General features: G+C 52.6%; 1 protein-coding gene across 1 annotated transcript in view; it reads right to left on the minus strand.

Annotated features, from left to right (window-relative positions):
- Positions 1 to 4897: 4897 nt before the first annotated feature.
- Positions 4898 to 16916, minus strand: part of TNS1 (tensin 1) — a 63940-nt gene continuing 51921 nt past the window's right edge. Inside the window, exons 24-34 of the mRNA XM_031057858.1 lie at positions 14275 to 14485; positions 12596 to 13464; positions 11170 to 11256; positions 10408 to 10539; positions 9901 to 9993; positions 9158 to 9235; positions 8998 to 9069; positions 8749 to 8917; positions 8412 to 8480; positions 8032 to 8064; positions 4898 to 7008 (exon numbers count right to left, since the gene is read on the minus strand). Coding sequence (XP_030913718.1) covers positions 6864 to 7008; positions 8032 to 8064; positions 8412 to 8480; positions 8749 to 8917; positions 8998 to 9069; positions 9158 to 9235; positions 9901 to 9993; positions 10408 to 10539; positions 11170 to 11256; positions 12596 to 13464; positions 14275 to 14485 — 1958 coding nt within the window. The 3' untranslated portion in view covers positions 4898 to 6863. The remainder of the gene's footprint in view (positions 7009 to 8031; positions 8065 to 8411; positions 8481 to 8748; positions 8918 to 8997; positions 9070 to 9157; positions 9236 to 9900; positions 9994 to 10407; positions 10540 to 11169; positions 11257 to 12595; positions 13465 to 14274; positions 14486 to 16916) is intronic.

Consider the following 16916-nt stretch of genomic DNA (forward strand, 5'->3'; position numbering starts at 1 on the left):
AGGCTGCATGTTGATGCCCTTCTCTGAGCAGTAACATCCTCCTGGGATGATGATGATGCCCCCAGAGTCATTTCTGGTCTGTCTTTTCTTACTTCCTTTTCTTATGATGGACTTCTCCAGGCCCTGCTGGTTTGGATGGCAGCCCTCATTCTGGTCTGGTGCTGCTCAGCCCCAGACTGTGTGGCCAGAGGAACCCCAGACGGTTGGGCAAGGGGCCCTTTGCCTTTCTATCCATCGGTCTCAGTGTCCCCATTGCATTGGCTGAGCCACCCAGGGAAGCAGTAACTCAGCAGCTGCATCCTGGACACCACTGCAGGGTTTGCAGCTCACTTCTGTTCCCAAGGGCACAGCATGAGCACAGGTAACACCAGCCCCAGGGTGGCTTTTGCCCACATCAGGTCTGCTCCACCCTTCCCATCCTGTGGAATTTGTCTGGTTCCTGGCCTTTGCCCAGACATGATACTCAGGAAAAGCCATATTGTGTCATACTTTCTTGTTTCCCTTGAGGACGCTTCTGAAGGGTACCCAGCACTGCTGAGAAGCCTGAGAAAGAATAAAAGTGAAGGGAGACAAAACCTCTCCATCCCCACCACCATGACCCTAGTTTTGCTCCAGATCTGAGGATTGCTTATAGCTTAGTCAACCAAAAATAATGGGGGCAGAGGGGAACAAACCCACCACCATGGTTTCTCAACCCAGGGTTTCCTGACTGTCTGACACCATACCCACCCTTTTCTCTTGAAACAACAGGCACAGAGAGAAACCTTGCCACCTTTCACAGCCCCACAAGAAACACTCCCTGGACGGCCCCAGGTCCCCAGAGCTGGGGCTGTAACAAGAAAAAAACACTGATTTAGGAACCTGAAGGTGAGGACTCAGTAGACAAGGGGAGATGCAATGGGGGCAAGGTTTCCCAGCATGAAGCTGGTGGGACCTGCCTTTCCCAGTGGTCACACCAGAACCACAAGCCTGGCCTGGGTACAGCAGCAATCTGCAGAGAGAGAGACCCTGAAAAGCCTGTGCTGTCAGAGCTGGCGAGGGGAAATGAGTGGCAGATAAGAACATGTTGAGGAAAAACACAAACCAGAAGTTCCGGAGGAATTTTGGAAAGGAAATGGGGAATTAACTGCAGAAAAGGCGGGGGGGAATGAGAAGCAGTTTATGGCTTGCAACAAATAGCCTGTGTGTGCCACCTCGCCAGGCACTCACTGCCTCTCCTCCCTGCCCAGGGATACTCTGCAGTGGCCATCCCAGCCAGGCAGGAACGGCAGGAATGGGAAAGCGGCTGGTGCTGGGTCCTGAGGATTCCAGTAGGAATCAGGGAAGAAACAAAACTAAGAGAAGCTAGAAAGAAAATACCATCCCTGCCGTGTGAGAAAGGGCGAGGAGGATGCAGGTCCTGTCTTGCCTGCAGGTAGATGAGGGACAACTGAGGCCAAGGCTGGCAGATGCCAGGTACCTCAAAGGTTCCGTGGTGCAGCCTAGCTTGGAGGGCACTTGGTGGCTTGGGTGCCCACCCACAGCCCCACGGCTATTTCAGAGAAACCATTCCATCTCCGCCCCTTTCTTTTTTTACCTCTCTTGCCTTTGCCTCCAGGCACAAGCCCCACAGCACGGGGTCCCCACTCAGGCAGTCCCCGCAATCCGCCCCTCGCCCTGCAGCTATTTTAGAGAAAGACAGGAGGTATTTTTAGTGCTGCCGGCCCCCGGGAGAAACTCTGAGCCTCTGAGCCACAGCAGTGCTGGCGCCAGAGAAACTGCTGCTGCTCTGGCTGACATTTCTTGTATAATTAAACTCAATCCATCCAGGGGGCTGGGTCTTGGCCACCAACTCAGCAAGGAGAGGAAGGAGGGGAGCCAGAGAGCCAGGGGCTGAGTGCTCTGACAGATGCTGGGAAATGCTACGCAAATGCTGGAAAAGCCTGGCCTGAGACTTTGGGGAAAGTTTTGCCAGGCACAAGGGAGCAGGATGGCTCTGAAAGGCATAGGGGAGTGGGATTTAATGGGAGCAGAGCCCAAACTGCCACCTCGGCAAAGGCAAAGGCCCCACACAAGCATCATCCTACCCTGCTCCTTTGCAGGAGATGGACCCAAAAGGGTTGCCCAAGGCTGGGCAGACAGCACCCAAAGGCAACCTGGAAAAAAGCAACAGGACTTGAAGAGCACCCAGCGCCTGCAGGCAAGCTGGAGAGATCCCTGCTGGTAAACAAAAGCCCAGGCTGGAGCTGGAGCCGTGTCGGAAGTTTGGGGGCTGTCTGGTTAGCCAGCATCTGGTGAACACAAGCTGCGGCTGGAGGCTGACAAGCAGCAGCACAGCCCCTCCTTCTTCCCACACCCACCACCCGGCGTCTGTCCGGGGGCCCCAGTCTGCCATCGAGGAACAGGGGGAACGACAGCCCGGAGAAAACAGCACCCACCAGCTTTTCATATGGGCTTGGGTTTTGGGTTGTTTTTCCCCTGTGCAAAAACACCAGAGCATTTATTCCTATGCTTCCTTAAATTTCAAGATACATTTCCAGCAATCCAAACACCAAGCTGGCATTCCAAGCAACAGTATATTTTATATAACTGGCTCTTTTTTTTGTTGTTTTTACCACTTTATAAAGCAATACAATGAACTGCAAAGAATCCGACATCTGTACAATGGGAAGACAACAGCGGAGTGACATTCACACACGGACATGGTGCGACCGAAGCCATCCTTACACGCACAACAACATTATGGGCATAAAGATACAAAATATAATGTATTTTTTTTCCATCTATATAAATACACAGAAATGGGGGAGTCTAAAAGTTTGAAACTGTTTGTTAACACTGATTAGCAAATAAATCTGTAACATTCCCAAAGTAACAAAGACAACAACAACAACAACAAAAAAAAACCCCACGCATAACACGGCGGCACAGGATCCGCCAACAGAAACGTCATATTGCTTCCTTTTTTCTTTCTTTTTTTTTCCTTTTTAAGGAAAAGAAAAAAAATAGTAACCCCAAACCAACCTCGCAATTTGCAAAACAAACGAACAAAATGAAACAAGCCCCTGCGGGCTCCTTTGCTGTCTGATCATCCTGCCTGCTCCAATGGGAAGGGTTGCCTTTTGTTGATGCTGTTGTCTGGGGTTTTTGGGGCAACTGGTTTCTTTACCTGCCCGACCTGCTGGGTGGGGATTTACTTTACGCTTTGGTTCAGGCGGTTGAATTCACTGAAAAAATCAATGCCCAGAGGCTGGGTTGGGTTTTTTCTCCCTACCTGGTTTGTTTTCCATGTGTAATTTGACCAGGAGGCAGCCAGCAAGTGTTGCATTCAGAGCAACCCCAAACTCTGCTCAAAACCATGAGCCCTGCTGTCTCCACCAGTGATGAGGGGCTGGTGAAGACCATGCAGTGATACATCCCATCACCAGCTGATGACATGGATCATCTCCCAAAAGAGCTCCCAGGGGCAGAGCTAGAGGCAGCCCCATTGAATGGGAACCCCACATTTTGTATATTGCAGGTGCCACTGAGCAGGACAGACAGCAAATTACTTCCCCAGGGAGCATTTTCCAATAGACAGCAATATCGACAGCAAAGGCAGGACGGGCTTCTCCAAAGAACAAACTGACACAAAAAGGGCACGTACAATAAATTTACACACACACAAAAAAAATAATATATATCTATCTATATATATGTGGGGGAAAGTGCGTTTTTAAGGATATCTTTGGCAAGAATATATGCAGTTCTTTGTGTAGGAAGGAGGGATGTGTGTGTTTGTGTGTGTGTGTGTGTGTGTGTGTGTGTGAGCGAGAGAGAGATACCATCCGGCTGCTGACAACGGCAGTGTGATTACAATGAAACATATGCTGGGCTTAACTCGTGCAAGCTCGAATCTCAAATAGCATGACTGAACTTAAAAAAAAAAAAAAAAAGGAAAAAAAACCCAAAGAGTATTTTCTGTCCCTTTCATAAGGAAAAAATATCAACACTAGGTCCCCACCAGCCCCAGGACGTGGGCAATCCTAAATGCTGCTGATGGTCTCTCCTGGGGACAGAAAGGGTTGCTACACCTTAAAACCTTCTTTAAAAAGGGAGTTAAAGGGAAAAAAAGTGCCTTTAAAGGGAGCTGATAAACACCCGGCTACATCATTGGACGGTGATTAGCTGTGTGTTAAAAAATAATACAATCATCAGATGATTTTGTTAGTGTTTGAGATTTGGATACAGTCTAAATTTTCAGCTAGTGGATTAGTGGGGAAGCCGGGAGAGGCTCAGGGCCCGAAGCAAGTGTGATGCTATTGGCAGGTAGCTGCTGGGGTTGGCTTCTATGCAACGTCTCTGGGGTGCTTAGATCTGCTTCATTTGTATGGGGAGAAAAAGAGAAATAGGAGTTCCAAGCACCAGTTTCCAAGGCAGCAGATTAAAATAAAATTACATTATTATAATCTCTTTTCTTAGCAGTGAGAAAACCAAGTCTGAAAAATAGAGGCTTTCAAAAATATATCTTTATATATCTATAAACACAGTGTTTTCTCTGATGGGTGAATGGCAGGGTGAGGAGATTACGGGTGAGATCATCTCTTGTCTCGCTTGAATTTCGCAGAAGGAGGGAATCACTTTTTGGAAATGTCAAAAATTAGAAGATCTCTGCATCCGTGCAGCCAGGGAGCCAGGGAGGGGGAATGCCCTCCCAGAACCTCCTGTCCCACCACCATCTCACAATCAGCTCCTCGCTACCCCTCCTTTCACACTTCAGTCCATCAGCAGAGCCCGTGGTCCTGGCAGCCTGTGCGGCCGCGCACGCCGCTCACTCCCCCCCCCCCACACACACACACCCCGCACACACGCACTGCTCACACGCAGCCACCCCACTCTGGGGCCCCCACCTCTTCCCCCATCTGTATTTTGCCTTGCTCTGGATTTTCTTTTAACATGCAGGTGTTTCCCCAGGGCAGGGGAAGGGGGGGGATATAGTGGGGGAGATATGATGCGCAGAAAGCGATATGGCAAAAATAAATATTTTTGGAGCGTAAATTTAACCTTTTTTTTCCTCCTTAAAATTTCATTAGCTTACAGTATTTTGTCAGTATAGCTTGTATATATATTATAGCTATCAAGGCAAGGGTGGTCCATGGGAGACAAGCTCTCCAGGGGACTGCAGTGCTATGTGTGTAATTTTTGTCCCCAAAAGACTATCTGGGCCACTTTGCACTGAAAACTTTGTCCATAAAAGCTCTCAGGGGGAATATTTGCAGCAGAGGGCTCAGCAATGACCCTGCAGCTCCGGCTGGACCATTCCCCCTGCCCTAAACCTGCACATGTACCCGAAACATCCTCTGCCCCCTCCCCAGCACCATAGGGCTGGGACCTCCACCTGCTGCACCCTGACCATGATCTCTCCCCCTGCAGTGGCACAGAGGCCCTCTGCCCCTCTCTCCACCCAACTTGCCCTCCTCACCTACCAAAGCTAAGGGAAAAGTCAACAGCACTGAAATCACTGCAAAACTATGGTGCATTTCAGGGGCACAACCTTGAACCAGATGGTTTAGAAGGGTACACATGTATCAACCAGGGTGGCTCTCAGAGGACATGTTACCTCCCCACTGAGCCAAAGCTGCCCAGCCACTGCAGACCGCTTTCTTTTTTTTTTTTAATTTTCTTCCTTCTTTTTCTTTGTTTTTTTAACGTGGCCTCCAAACAAAAGGAGAAAAAAAGCGCCTGAGTTACTTGTAGTCGTTTGCCTTTCGTGCAACTTGAATGTCCATGCAATTTAAAAACCGCTTGCGTGTCTCCGAAGAGCTAGATAGGGGTAGCCACGGGTCTGCTGCTTTGCACAGGGAACCCACCTGTGCCAGCATCCGCTATTATTATAATCATTATTATTATTACAACTATTCCTTTCCTTTCTGTTTTGCTTTTTTTTTGTGTTAAGAGAATGTGACAGGCCGCAGGAGAAAACTGTCAAAGAGGACTAGTGACGGGAGGGAAAAGGGGAAGATGGGAGAGGAGGCGACTTTCTGCATCCTCCAGTTTCCTGGGGAATATCCACCTTTCCCAGGTGCTGGGTGGCAGGAACCCCCACACCTCCTCACAGGCTGGGGGGCACAAGAACCCCTGGGGAAGTGGAGAAACAGCGTGACCCCCCTCTCCGGGTGGACTCACAGCGTCTCACCTGTGACTGGTGCTGGCCTCTGGGTCAACAAAGGTCAGCCCATGGCTAAGCTCCCCAGGGACTAGAAGGTTCAGGACCAATTTCCCCATGTCCCCAGCAAGTTACCAGGTCGTGAGCAGGTTTTAGGGGATGCACAGGGACCAGTGAGGACCCTCCTCTGCAGCTGGACAAGGGAAGGTTTCCGAGAGCATCTCCTCTGGTGTCCCATATACCCAGTGCATGCCACTATCTCCTACAGGTCAGTTCAAACACACAGCAGATGGAGCTGCTGGGATGAAGCTTCTTCCATGGGTTTTGCCAGTTGCCTCTTTTTTTTTCCAGATGGACAACACCAGTCATGGTCCCACGTTCAGTCCCAAATGGATGTCACCACTTGAGGCCATGATGCTGAAAGCTGGAAACACACCCCTCACTGCCGCCTTTGCTTTGGTCACCTTCCCTGCAATGGGACATGCATCCCCTCTGGCGTGACTTTGTGGCTCTCCTTCGTAGGTGCGTGGCTTTGGTTCCTCTACGTGTGTGTTTGGCTTGTGTTGAGTTTCTAGGGGTTTTGTTGGTGTTTTTTTGTTGTTTGCTGTTTTCCTCCAAAATTCCAACCCTTCCCCCCCCCCAATTCACTTCCCTCTCCCACAATGCACTTCCTCACACTCCTTCTCGGATCAGCTCCAAGTCCTTCTCCAAAATTCAAGAATCACCCACAAGTGCCAGCTCATCTCTTCTGGCCGGAGCCAAGCATGACCCTGGAGACAAAGTTGACGATGGCTGCAGCTGGCTGGTCTGGGTCCAGCTCAGCAAAGAGGTGGCAGATGTTGTCTGTGGTGCTCCCCTGCTTTCTGGCCACAAAGCCGAAGAGCCTGTGTGGGGAGAAGGCAAGAGCCTCAATATTGCTCCTGCAGGAGCAGCACCACCCTCTTCCAACATGGTTTTGTCCCAGTTCCCCTCTGTAATGTCCATCTCTCACAACACAGAGGGATACATCCCAAACCAGCCTGCATGAAGGCCCATCTCCTCTTCCCTTTGTTCAGTTTCTTTGAAGGCCGTTTCAATAATTTCTTGACCCAACCACCCTTGCTCTGAACATCTCTGCCATCCTTCCCAAGTCCATCCCAAAGAAAGGACCTTCCAGATGAGCACAGCATTGCCTTGGTTTGCCCTCTTGAAACCAGAGGTGAGATGCACTGGCCATTGGGGCAGACCCTCCAAGAGATGAAGGCCATGCAAGGACACCGGAAGCTGAATGAGACTATCTGGTTATTTCTGTCTGTCTCTCCCCTGATGAATAAAATGTCCCTTATTTTTTTTAATTAGAATGTGCAAACTGAAGTTATAAATACAGGGGGAACAGAATGTGAGACAGGCCCAGGCTATGGCATTTCTAATTGGGGAGGGGAAATATCCCAGCAGCTGGACATCCTAATAAAAACCCCTTCGCTCACACAATTGCTAAAATTAGTGGGAGCTGGCCCCTGCAAATGGGCTCAGCCAACAGCTCTGTGCTCCCATGGATCAGGACAGGAAGAAAGGGAAGAGATGACCAGGAGCTCACATGCCATCAGCATAACCCCAGCTCTGCTCCATAAGCTGGTTCCCAATGACTCCCCAACTTTCCCAATGTTGGGAGAGCTTCCAGTTTGGTCAGTTCAGCAAGAGCCACACCTGCTCTAACCAGGAATCTGAGGCTAAAAGAAGCATCCAGAGTTCCCAAGACTATGATCTCATGCTTGGGTGAAACACTCCTGCAGTGAGGAGCTGAGCCCACCTCAAACACAGCCAGGATGCCCTGCACAGGGCATGTCCCAGCCAATGCCCAAATACAGGCAGAAGCCACCTCCACAGCATCTGGGAGGAATCTGCTGGGAAGCACAGAAACTACTTACTTGGCTGGGCCACTGCCATCAGTTTTAGTCCACCTGCAAGGAGAAGAGAAGATGTGAGAGATGGTCCCTCCTGCACCCCACAGAGAGACAGGGCAATGATGGGGGCCACCACATCAATCCTGGAAGGCCAGCCTGGCTTTGCACAGGCTTGGCTTTATGGAAAAATGATGCACCTCTCCCTCAGCATGAAGGTGCTTGGAGACACCAAAAAGTCACCAGAAGAAGCTGGCACTGCACCACAGTTATCCAAGGAGACCTTGCATTCTCTCTTTGCAAGAGCAGACGAGAGAGCAAGCAAAGACCCTGCTCCAAGCATCCCAGGAGCCTAGAGGAGTGAAAGGGCTGGGGGTCATGCACTCCCCCCAGGTTGGGACACTCACTTTCGTTCCTGGGGGTCCAAGTCACAGAAGGTGACAGTATTGAGGGGGTAGTGTCTTCGGAAGAACAACCTGAAACACAAAAAGGGGAATATCAGGGCCAGGCAAGCTCCACCACTGTCCCACCACAACCCAGCTCCACCAGCCCAGAGGACATTGCCATAGGTTTCCCATAGGCTGCTCCAAGAGTCAAGGACAAAGCCCAGCCATGTCCATGACCAGGTTGATGCCATCCCAGGGACATCCTTCACCAACACACTTCCTGAATCACAGCCCTGTGGGCTTTGGGAATGAGCCAACAGTGGCTTTTGGCCAGAGATGTGGCCATGGAGGCTCTTACTTCCTCTGGTTGTCCGTTAAGGTGATGCCTTGTGCGGAGACTTTGAAGTGAACAATGGTAGCTGTGGGCGTGGGGTCAGCCACCAGCGTCTCAGCAACAGCCTTCGAGATGGCCTGGGGGCCCGTCAGAGATTCCATCTCCACTGAGTTGATGAAGAGGACATTGCAGGCTGGAAAGGGAGACAGCAGACATGGAGTCAAGCAGCTCTCCCAAGCCAAGTTCACCCCATGACAACCCCTCTCAACTCACCGGCACCCTGTTTGAGGAGGTCTGTGGCTGAATTGGTGGCTGACGCAGAGTCTTTCTTTTCCTCCATGGGATCTAGGAGACATGGGATGGTTACTGGTGCTCCCTGCTTGGAAATCTACCCCCTCCCTGCAGGCTGTGAGGACAGATGCAATGCTCTTACCTCGGTCAGGAATGACCAGCTTGCAGGGCAGGGCCAAGGGTGTGATGGAGTGCTGGTACACCAGCGCTGAGAGACAGCCTGGGGAGAGAGGGAAGATGGTCAGCACAGGGCCAGTGTTGCCAGATGAAGAATTGTTTGCACCTGCTGGGTTAATACAATGATCCTTTTGCAAAATCATTGAGCTATGGAACCGCACAATCCAAAGTGTGATAACCATTAACCAAGGAAAGGAACAAGAAACTCCAGCTTTCCCTGATTAGGTCACCACTGCTCTGGGGGGATGGAAACAGGCTTTTAGGTGGGTTTCTTCACTAATGGTCCTAATGCCACATGTGGCAGTTCCTCTCACTGAAACCACCATGTAGCCCTCCACAGACGTATCAGGGAGGGGACAGAGGTGCCAGGGCCACTTTAGGAGCAAAAAATGCAGCGGAGGTCTTCATGCAGCTCCTCAGACAACACTAGTCATGGAATAAATGGAACAAGGGGAAGCCCTGCCCTCCACCCTCCCAGCAGCATCAGCTGTTCTACATGTGTGTGTAGAAAGGTATGTACCTATGCATACAGGCACGTTTGTGTGCTCTCATGAGTGTGCATGAACACAGAGGCTCCACAAGCCCACAGCATTGAGTTACACAGGGACAAGAGGCAGTAACAGGCTCTCCCAAACAGTTCTGCTTTGACAGTAGGCAAGGCTCTCCCAGTCCAACCCCACATGTGGAAAGCACGCTGGGGGCACTTACCAAAATTAGGCTCGTTGGGACATCCTTTTAGTTTCACACCTCGTGAGCTTGTCTCGATGAGGAAGTGCCTCACCAACTCATTGGTCAAGTCTCCTGGGAAGAGATGAGAGGTTCTCACACCAGAGCCACCCTCCTCCTATTACTATGCAGTACCATTAAGGAACCAGTGCTCCAGCTCAAGAGATGGGTCCCTAACAGTACACACACCCTCCTCAAATCTGTCCCTTTGCACACAGTCAACCCCAAGCCAAGCTGCCCCACAGTGCTGGTGGGCTGGAGAGGCTGTACCCATTTCATTATAATGAAGTCCAAGATGTAGGTGCTCCTGAGCCCTCCACAGCTCAGGGCAGAGGATGTCTGGTGCTTCCCTGTGCCCTGGGAGGCAGGGATCCCGCCACATCAGCACATACCCAAGGGCACGACTGGCTCAGCAGCCCCAGCTGCCCGCTCGCCCTGGCTGAACGATGGAAAGCATCTCGGCGTGGGAAGGAGAAGGGCACACAATACCTTTCTTGTTCTGCTGCATGACCGTGGGAGGCGGAGAAGCAACTTTCATGGCGAGGCCATAGGCTCCCCGGAAGGAGTGGCTGTCTCGGATGATGAAAGCCCCCGGCTCCCTGTCCTTCAGCAGGGCAATGGCTGCAGGAGAGAATGGCAGAGCTCAGATAGGCATGGTGAGAACCAACATACCCTGAAGACACCAGCAGGTGTCAGTTGGACGGGGTGGCCCAGCTCCGTATCTCATAGCCAGGCACCACAATGTTACCGTGCCTCCTGCATGGCTGAGTGGGTTGCCCGGCTCAGGCTCATCTCCCCCCACCTCCACTGCCCTTGTGTGGGCATCTCCAGTTCCCATCCTGCCTATGTCTGAGCAACCAAGTACTGGAGAGCAAGCAGGAGCGAACACCCAAATGCTGGGACCATGCCCCTGAAGGCATCCTGCTGCCTCCTTGTTCTCCCCACTCTTTTTAGCCATGTTTCCAAGACACCTCTGAGCATTATTAGCTCAAGATCCAGGCATTTTGCACCCTGAACTGCAAACACAGATCCACAGCACACTGCAGGGACTGGAGCTCTTCTACCAAGAGGAAGGTTTGAAGAGCCCACATCACACAAACCTGCAGCTGAATGGGGCTTCAACCCCACATCTGCAGCAGCCTGAGCAGTCATCATTCACCTTCACTCTCAACCCAATCCATAAAGGAAATCCTTGGTAATCCCTGTGATTCCTGATACATCCCAACTCCCAACCCTGTGTCATCTACTTACCCTGTTCCCTGGAGATGTCTGGTTTGTACCAGTACTTGGAAGTATCCTGCACAAACTTGACATTGGCACGAGTCTCAGGACTGATGTCTGCAGGAAAGGGAAGAAAAGACAGGAAAAAAGTTAAAAGATGCTGTATCTGAAACTCTACATCCAGCCAAAGCATTAATACGTCCACCTCCTTTCAGATCCAGACGACTGCACTAACCTCAGCCCAGTTTCCCATAATCAGACAGGCTGATCACTACCTGGAGCTTATGGGGCTGCTGGGCATCCAAAGCTAAATCCAAGCTCAAGGGGCCTCAAAGGGCTGTGTGTCAGATGAGCCCCTATGGCAAACAGCCAGAGACAAAATGGGAATTCTTTATTTAAAAGAAGCTGGCCAGGTGAAATAAAAATTGTTGGAGGAAAGAGGTATGTCTGGAGGTGCTGGAGAGATCCTGACTTCAGAGGACCTTCACTGCTCTCTAATGTTCAAGATTTGGATCACACTTCATAAAAATAAATGTCTTCCATTATCTTTGCCCTGTGAAGAGGAACTGGACAGGTCAATCTACCCTAGGCAAAGCAGCCCCAGCCTGACTGTGCCTTGTTCAGGGCCCACCAGGGGCACAGCCCCAACGGGAGCTGGTCCTCTGGCTGTGAAGCTGTCATTTACTCAGGCAGCATTTACAACTACCTGCTTTCCAAAAACAATCAGGCCAACAACCAAGAGGATTGGATAGCATCTCTGCTGGAGACATGTTATCAGCCCTCAGCAATCTGGTCACCTTCGGAGAGGCAGGGGGCTCACTCCCCTCTCCAAGCTGCTTGTTAGTTGTTACAGGTTTTAATTGCTCATGCTTCCCCCCTGGGAAAGGTCCTTGGCCACGGGAGTCACAGGGCCAGGACAAGTGCCAGAGTGCCCACAAAGGGCTGCCTGCTCAGCAGAGAAACTGGCCCAGCAGCCGGAGCCACCGCTGCCCCACAGCTTTATTCCCCTGCTCCTATCAGCCCAATCTTGACGTCACCAAGGTGTCTGTAACCAGAGCCGGCAAAAGTGTACCAGGCAGGATGGCACCTGGGGCTCTGCACCATTGGAAATGAGGAGGCAGCGGGGTCCCAGTGGGGTAAAGCCCTTTGGGAATGGGGCCAAGAGGTCAGTGCATCCCCACGGCAGAGAAAAATTGCCTCCAGGAGCTTTGATCTCCTCAGACACATCTCTGGAAGCTGTTTATGCCAGAGATGCTAGTCGGTGTTTTTCCTGTTTGGATTTGTCAGAAAGCGCAGGAAATGGCCCCAGCCCCAGCGGTGCCTTTGCTTTGCGGATGGACAGGAGGGGTAAATCAGGACATGGCTGCAATCCCTTTCCTGACAGCGAACAAGGAGGAGGAGGGGAAAGCCCTGAGTAGGGCAGGGGGGCGCAGGAACCTCCAAGAGCATCCCTTACCTGGCATGGAGAACTTGGAGAAGTCCGGCAGAGTGTGGGAGAAGGCGACGGCGCTCCCGCCGCTGGGGCTGGACATGCCGCTGGAGAGGGGTGAGGACACCTTGCCATTGACAGTGGCATAGTTGGGGAGGCTGTTGGAGCGGTCCCCAGCTGACATGCGGCGCTTCTCAGGCAGAGCAGGCTGCGAGGTGGGGCTGCCCTGGCGGTAGGCAGCCGAGTCCGGGGAGGAGGAGTGCGGCGTGCTCGTGCCGGGGTAGTACGCCGGGGACACGGGGAAGGACGGCGTGGAGGGAGGCTGGTAGCCAGAGGAGCTGCTCTGCCGAGACAGGGTCAGGTGCCTTTCCTCTGGGCTGGAGTAGCCATACAGGGGACTGCCAGGGGATGTGGCCACTGCTGCTTGATGCCTGGACAGGCTGGGGCTGCCTGGTGGGGCCACCAGGTTGCCATGGGCAATCACAGCATGCCTGCCCAGCCCGGGGCTGCCAGGAGCAGCGCTCATGCTGGGGTTGATGGCTCTTCGCCCGAAGCCAGGGCTGGGCGGTGTATTTGTAGCCACTGTCCGGTGCAGGCTGCGGGGGCTCCCTGGCAGGGTGTGGACCCCCACCACATTGACCTGTGGCTGTGGCCGAGCTTGGGGTTCTGGCTGCAGGCCCGCTCGGCCATCAGGGTAGTCAGGGCTGCTGTATGCCGAGCCCGGGACCCCTCCTTGGACCATTGCAAATGAAGATGGAGACGAGTTTTGGTAGCTGCTGTGAGCAGAGGGCATCTGTGAGCCAACAGGCGAGCGGTACAAGGGCTCAGCTGAGGCATGGGGAGGTGTAACCGTGCCATGGGGGCTGCCTTCCGATGGGTAGCTGCGGAGGGAGGCCCTAGGGAGAGATGAAGAAAGGTAGAATTCAGTTCCACTGCTTATTTCTGATGCTGATTGGTACTGGCACCTTCCTGCATGTGGCCCACAGGGAAACTGAGGCACGGAGCCAGTCAGCTACTTGGTTGTTCAGAGGCAACTGTGGGATGGGTCCAGCCAGCTTCACGGAAGCAACTAGAGGCAGCTTTAGCTGCACCATGAATCGCAGTTCCATCTCAAAATATGACTCTCTGGGGAACAGAGCCTTTTTCCAGCTCTGCTCCCAGCAAACCCCTGATTTATTCTGCCCTGCCAGCCTGTGTGGTTGCAGAACAGCTCGTGGGCAGGGTAGACAAGGGACAGGGACAATGGCTCCATCTCACCCCAGAGGACGTATGCTCAGCCTAATGCAGGGCTAGGGGTTAGCACAACCCATCTCTCTTCCAACTCCAGGGGCCAGGTGAGAGGTTTCTGATGTCCAGTAACCACCAAGTAACCAGCAGTGACCCAGATTTGTGTTCTCAAGACACCAAAGTGTACAGCTGACTAGGATACCCAAACCCTGCACGGAGAGATGCAGGTCTTTGCAAAGGCAGTTTCCATGTGGGAACAAGCACCATCCCTGGAGATGTTCAAGAAACAACTGAACATGGCACTTAGTGCTCTGATTTAGTTGGCTTGGTGGTGTTCAGTCAAAGGCTGGACTCTGTGAGGATCTTGGATGTCTTTTCCAGCCCTAATGATTCTGTGACTCTGTGATTCTAAGCCTGTGCACCAGGCAGGGCTCAGCCCCAGCCCCACCAGCCCCTGGGACCTGCTCCCACTGCCTTACCCATCCATGCTGTGAATAGGGCTGCTGGTGGAGACAGGGCTGGGGGCGATGAAGGAGTTGGAGAAAGTGCCATTCCTGGTTGGCACCTCTGGGCCTGCGGGCTGGGCAGCAGGCTGGGCAGCGGGCTGGGCAGTGGGCTGGGCAGCAGGCAGCGTCCCTCCCCTGCCTGTCGGACCCCAGCCAACCACTGACTCCACATAGCTCCTGGGCTCTGCAGAAAGAGAGAAGTGAAAACAGATGAGCCTACAGCTTGCATGGGAAAGGGACCACACCCTTCCCAGGACCCACATTGCACACCAGTGAAGGTGCTTGAGCTGACCTCCTCCAGCTGAACATTTCTCCCTACCTCTTCCACCAGGGGCTGTGCAAAAACACATCTGGCTCACTCAAGACCTTGAAGTTGCTTCAAGAATGCTGAAGACCCCAGCCAGGACATGGGGAGGGGAGTCACCTCGTTCCCTGAGAGGACTGGAACATGGGACCACGATCCCTTTGCCTACCTCAGCCCCTTCACCCTGCTCTGAGTCAGCGTCCCTCCCACCCAGGATGCCACAGAGAACACGTCCTGCTCCCTGCTCCTCCACAGCCCCTAAAAATAGAGCCAGTGACACTGCCCAGCCTGCGCTGACTCACACGGGACTGATGACAATGCCCTGTGCTCCCTGCCCTCTGCGGCCCACCTCTGCCAGCCACCTCCAGCAGCAGACCAGAGGGCAACTCCAGCTATTTCCACGGCAGCATCCAACACTTTCACTCCCAGCCCAGCTTGAAACCGGAGCCCACAAGCAAGAAAAGCAATTTTCCTTTAGAGCCGCCAAGCTGTCCCGTGCCAGGAGCAGCGGACTGGGCTGGCCATTACCACACACCAGACCCGGTCCTCTCTCATACCTTGCCCCCTACCTCCTGTTCCACCCAGGCTGGACCCCACCCCTGTGACAGCCCCCACAGGCCCCACCAAAAGCTGCACCAGAGGAAGGGGCTGCAGCTTCAGTCCCATTCCCCCAAGCCCCACAGCCATGTCACACCTCAGCCTGCCCTACACAAGATCCACTGGCATCAAATCCTATGGGCCAGGCAGCCTTGCTGGTCCGTGGCTCCGGCTGGCCATGCCCAAAGCAGCTCTGCAGTAGTAATTAGCATTACAAACATTATTATTGTTATTATTAGTCATTACAGCTGGGCTCTGGCTCAGCCTGCTGGCAAGCTGGCCTGCTCACCGTCAGCAAAGCCAGTGCACAGCTCCACGTTCCGAGCTGGAGCAGAGACATGCAAGGAAAAAGACTGTCATAGGTCCCACTCCTTCCCCCACAGCATCTCTGTGCCCCATCTGTCTGTGGAGAGGGGAGGAGGAGTCCCTCCCTTGGGCTGATGTCCCTGGCCAACAACCCTAGGAAAGATTTGAGCCAAAACCAAACCATGGACCTCTACACAGGCTGGGTACCAGCATCTAAGGCAGGACATCCTGAGTGACAGGGATGAGGCACTACCCAGGGCAGCTGCAAGAAATCCATTGCAGCTTAGGTAATTAAATTAATTTCACAGCTACTCACTTTTCCCCTTCCCAGCTCCCCAGCCCAGACTAAAATTAGCCAGACAGTACATATGAGTCAGCCTGCAAGAGGTTAGGACCATAGGGCTGTGAAAATGCCAGCCCCTCCTAAAAAGGCAGGAGCAGGGGGCTTGGGGGCTGTGCCACAGTGAGGTGTGTGGCCATGGGCACAGGTTCCAGTACATTGATTCAATACAGGACAAGAGAAAAGTGAGGAAGTTTCAGGCAGGATTTTTTTAGGCTGAAAAATCTGATCTTGCCTCCTTGTGTTTTCTTGGAAGGGACTCTGGAGATGGGAAAATGGGTGGGAAAATAGAGAAACTCTGAGTCACCAAGGAGATGGGCATTTGTTTGGGAATCCCAAATCCAAGCAGGGCTGCACGCTGGCCAGAAATCCCCAGTGCTGCATCTGTGTCAGGCTGTTTTAAAGCCTCCTCAGAGCTGACAGACACATCCTGAGCTCCCACACTGCCAAAGCATCTTCCAACCCCATACAGAGGGCAGCCATTCCAGCTGGGATCTGCTAGGCAGAGCACAGAGGGGCAGGGGCTGCCCCCCTGGAGTGTGGCTCCTGGAATGTGTGGCTAAGTGCAGAGGGCCCTGAGCCAGCAGTAAGCCAAAACACCAGTCCCTTCTCAGAACTGCAAATTCAATGCCCAAAAATATAATTTTACAGAGGATGAAGCAGGGCTAGAGGCCCATGGTGGCCACTCAGCCTGGGCAGTGCAGGGTCACTGGACATCCTTGCCTGGGGGTCAACCATCATGCAAGGGGACAGAGATGCAGGACAGCTTGAGGTCCTGAGGGTTTAGTGGGAAGGAGAGGAGAGGCAATGTTTGAGTCTTTGGAGGCTTAAAGCTGCACAGAAATGGTAAAGATTGGGGGAACTTATGGGATAAAAGCCTGGTTTTATCCCAGCCTTGCTTCCTTTAATGTATCCAAAAAGCCATAATTGAAAAATCAGTTCTGAAAGTAGAACATTTTTTTCAAGCAAATACTTTCTCCACTATGACACAGTGTTCAGGTTTTGGTTGTGTGCATTTTGAGAAACTTCCAAGGAGAAATGCTGATGGCTGCTAGGGCTAGAGGAAGC

Source organism: Geospiza fortis, unplaced genomic scaffold (genome assembly GCF_000277835.1).
Source record: "Geospiza fortis unplaced genomic scaffold, GeoFor_1.0 scaffold112, whole genome shotgun sequence".
In the NCBI taxonomy this organism is placed as follows: Eukaryota; Metazoa; Chordata; class Aves; order Passeriformes; family Thraupidae; genus Geospiza; species Geospiza fortis.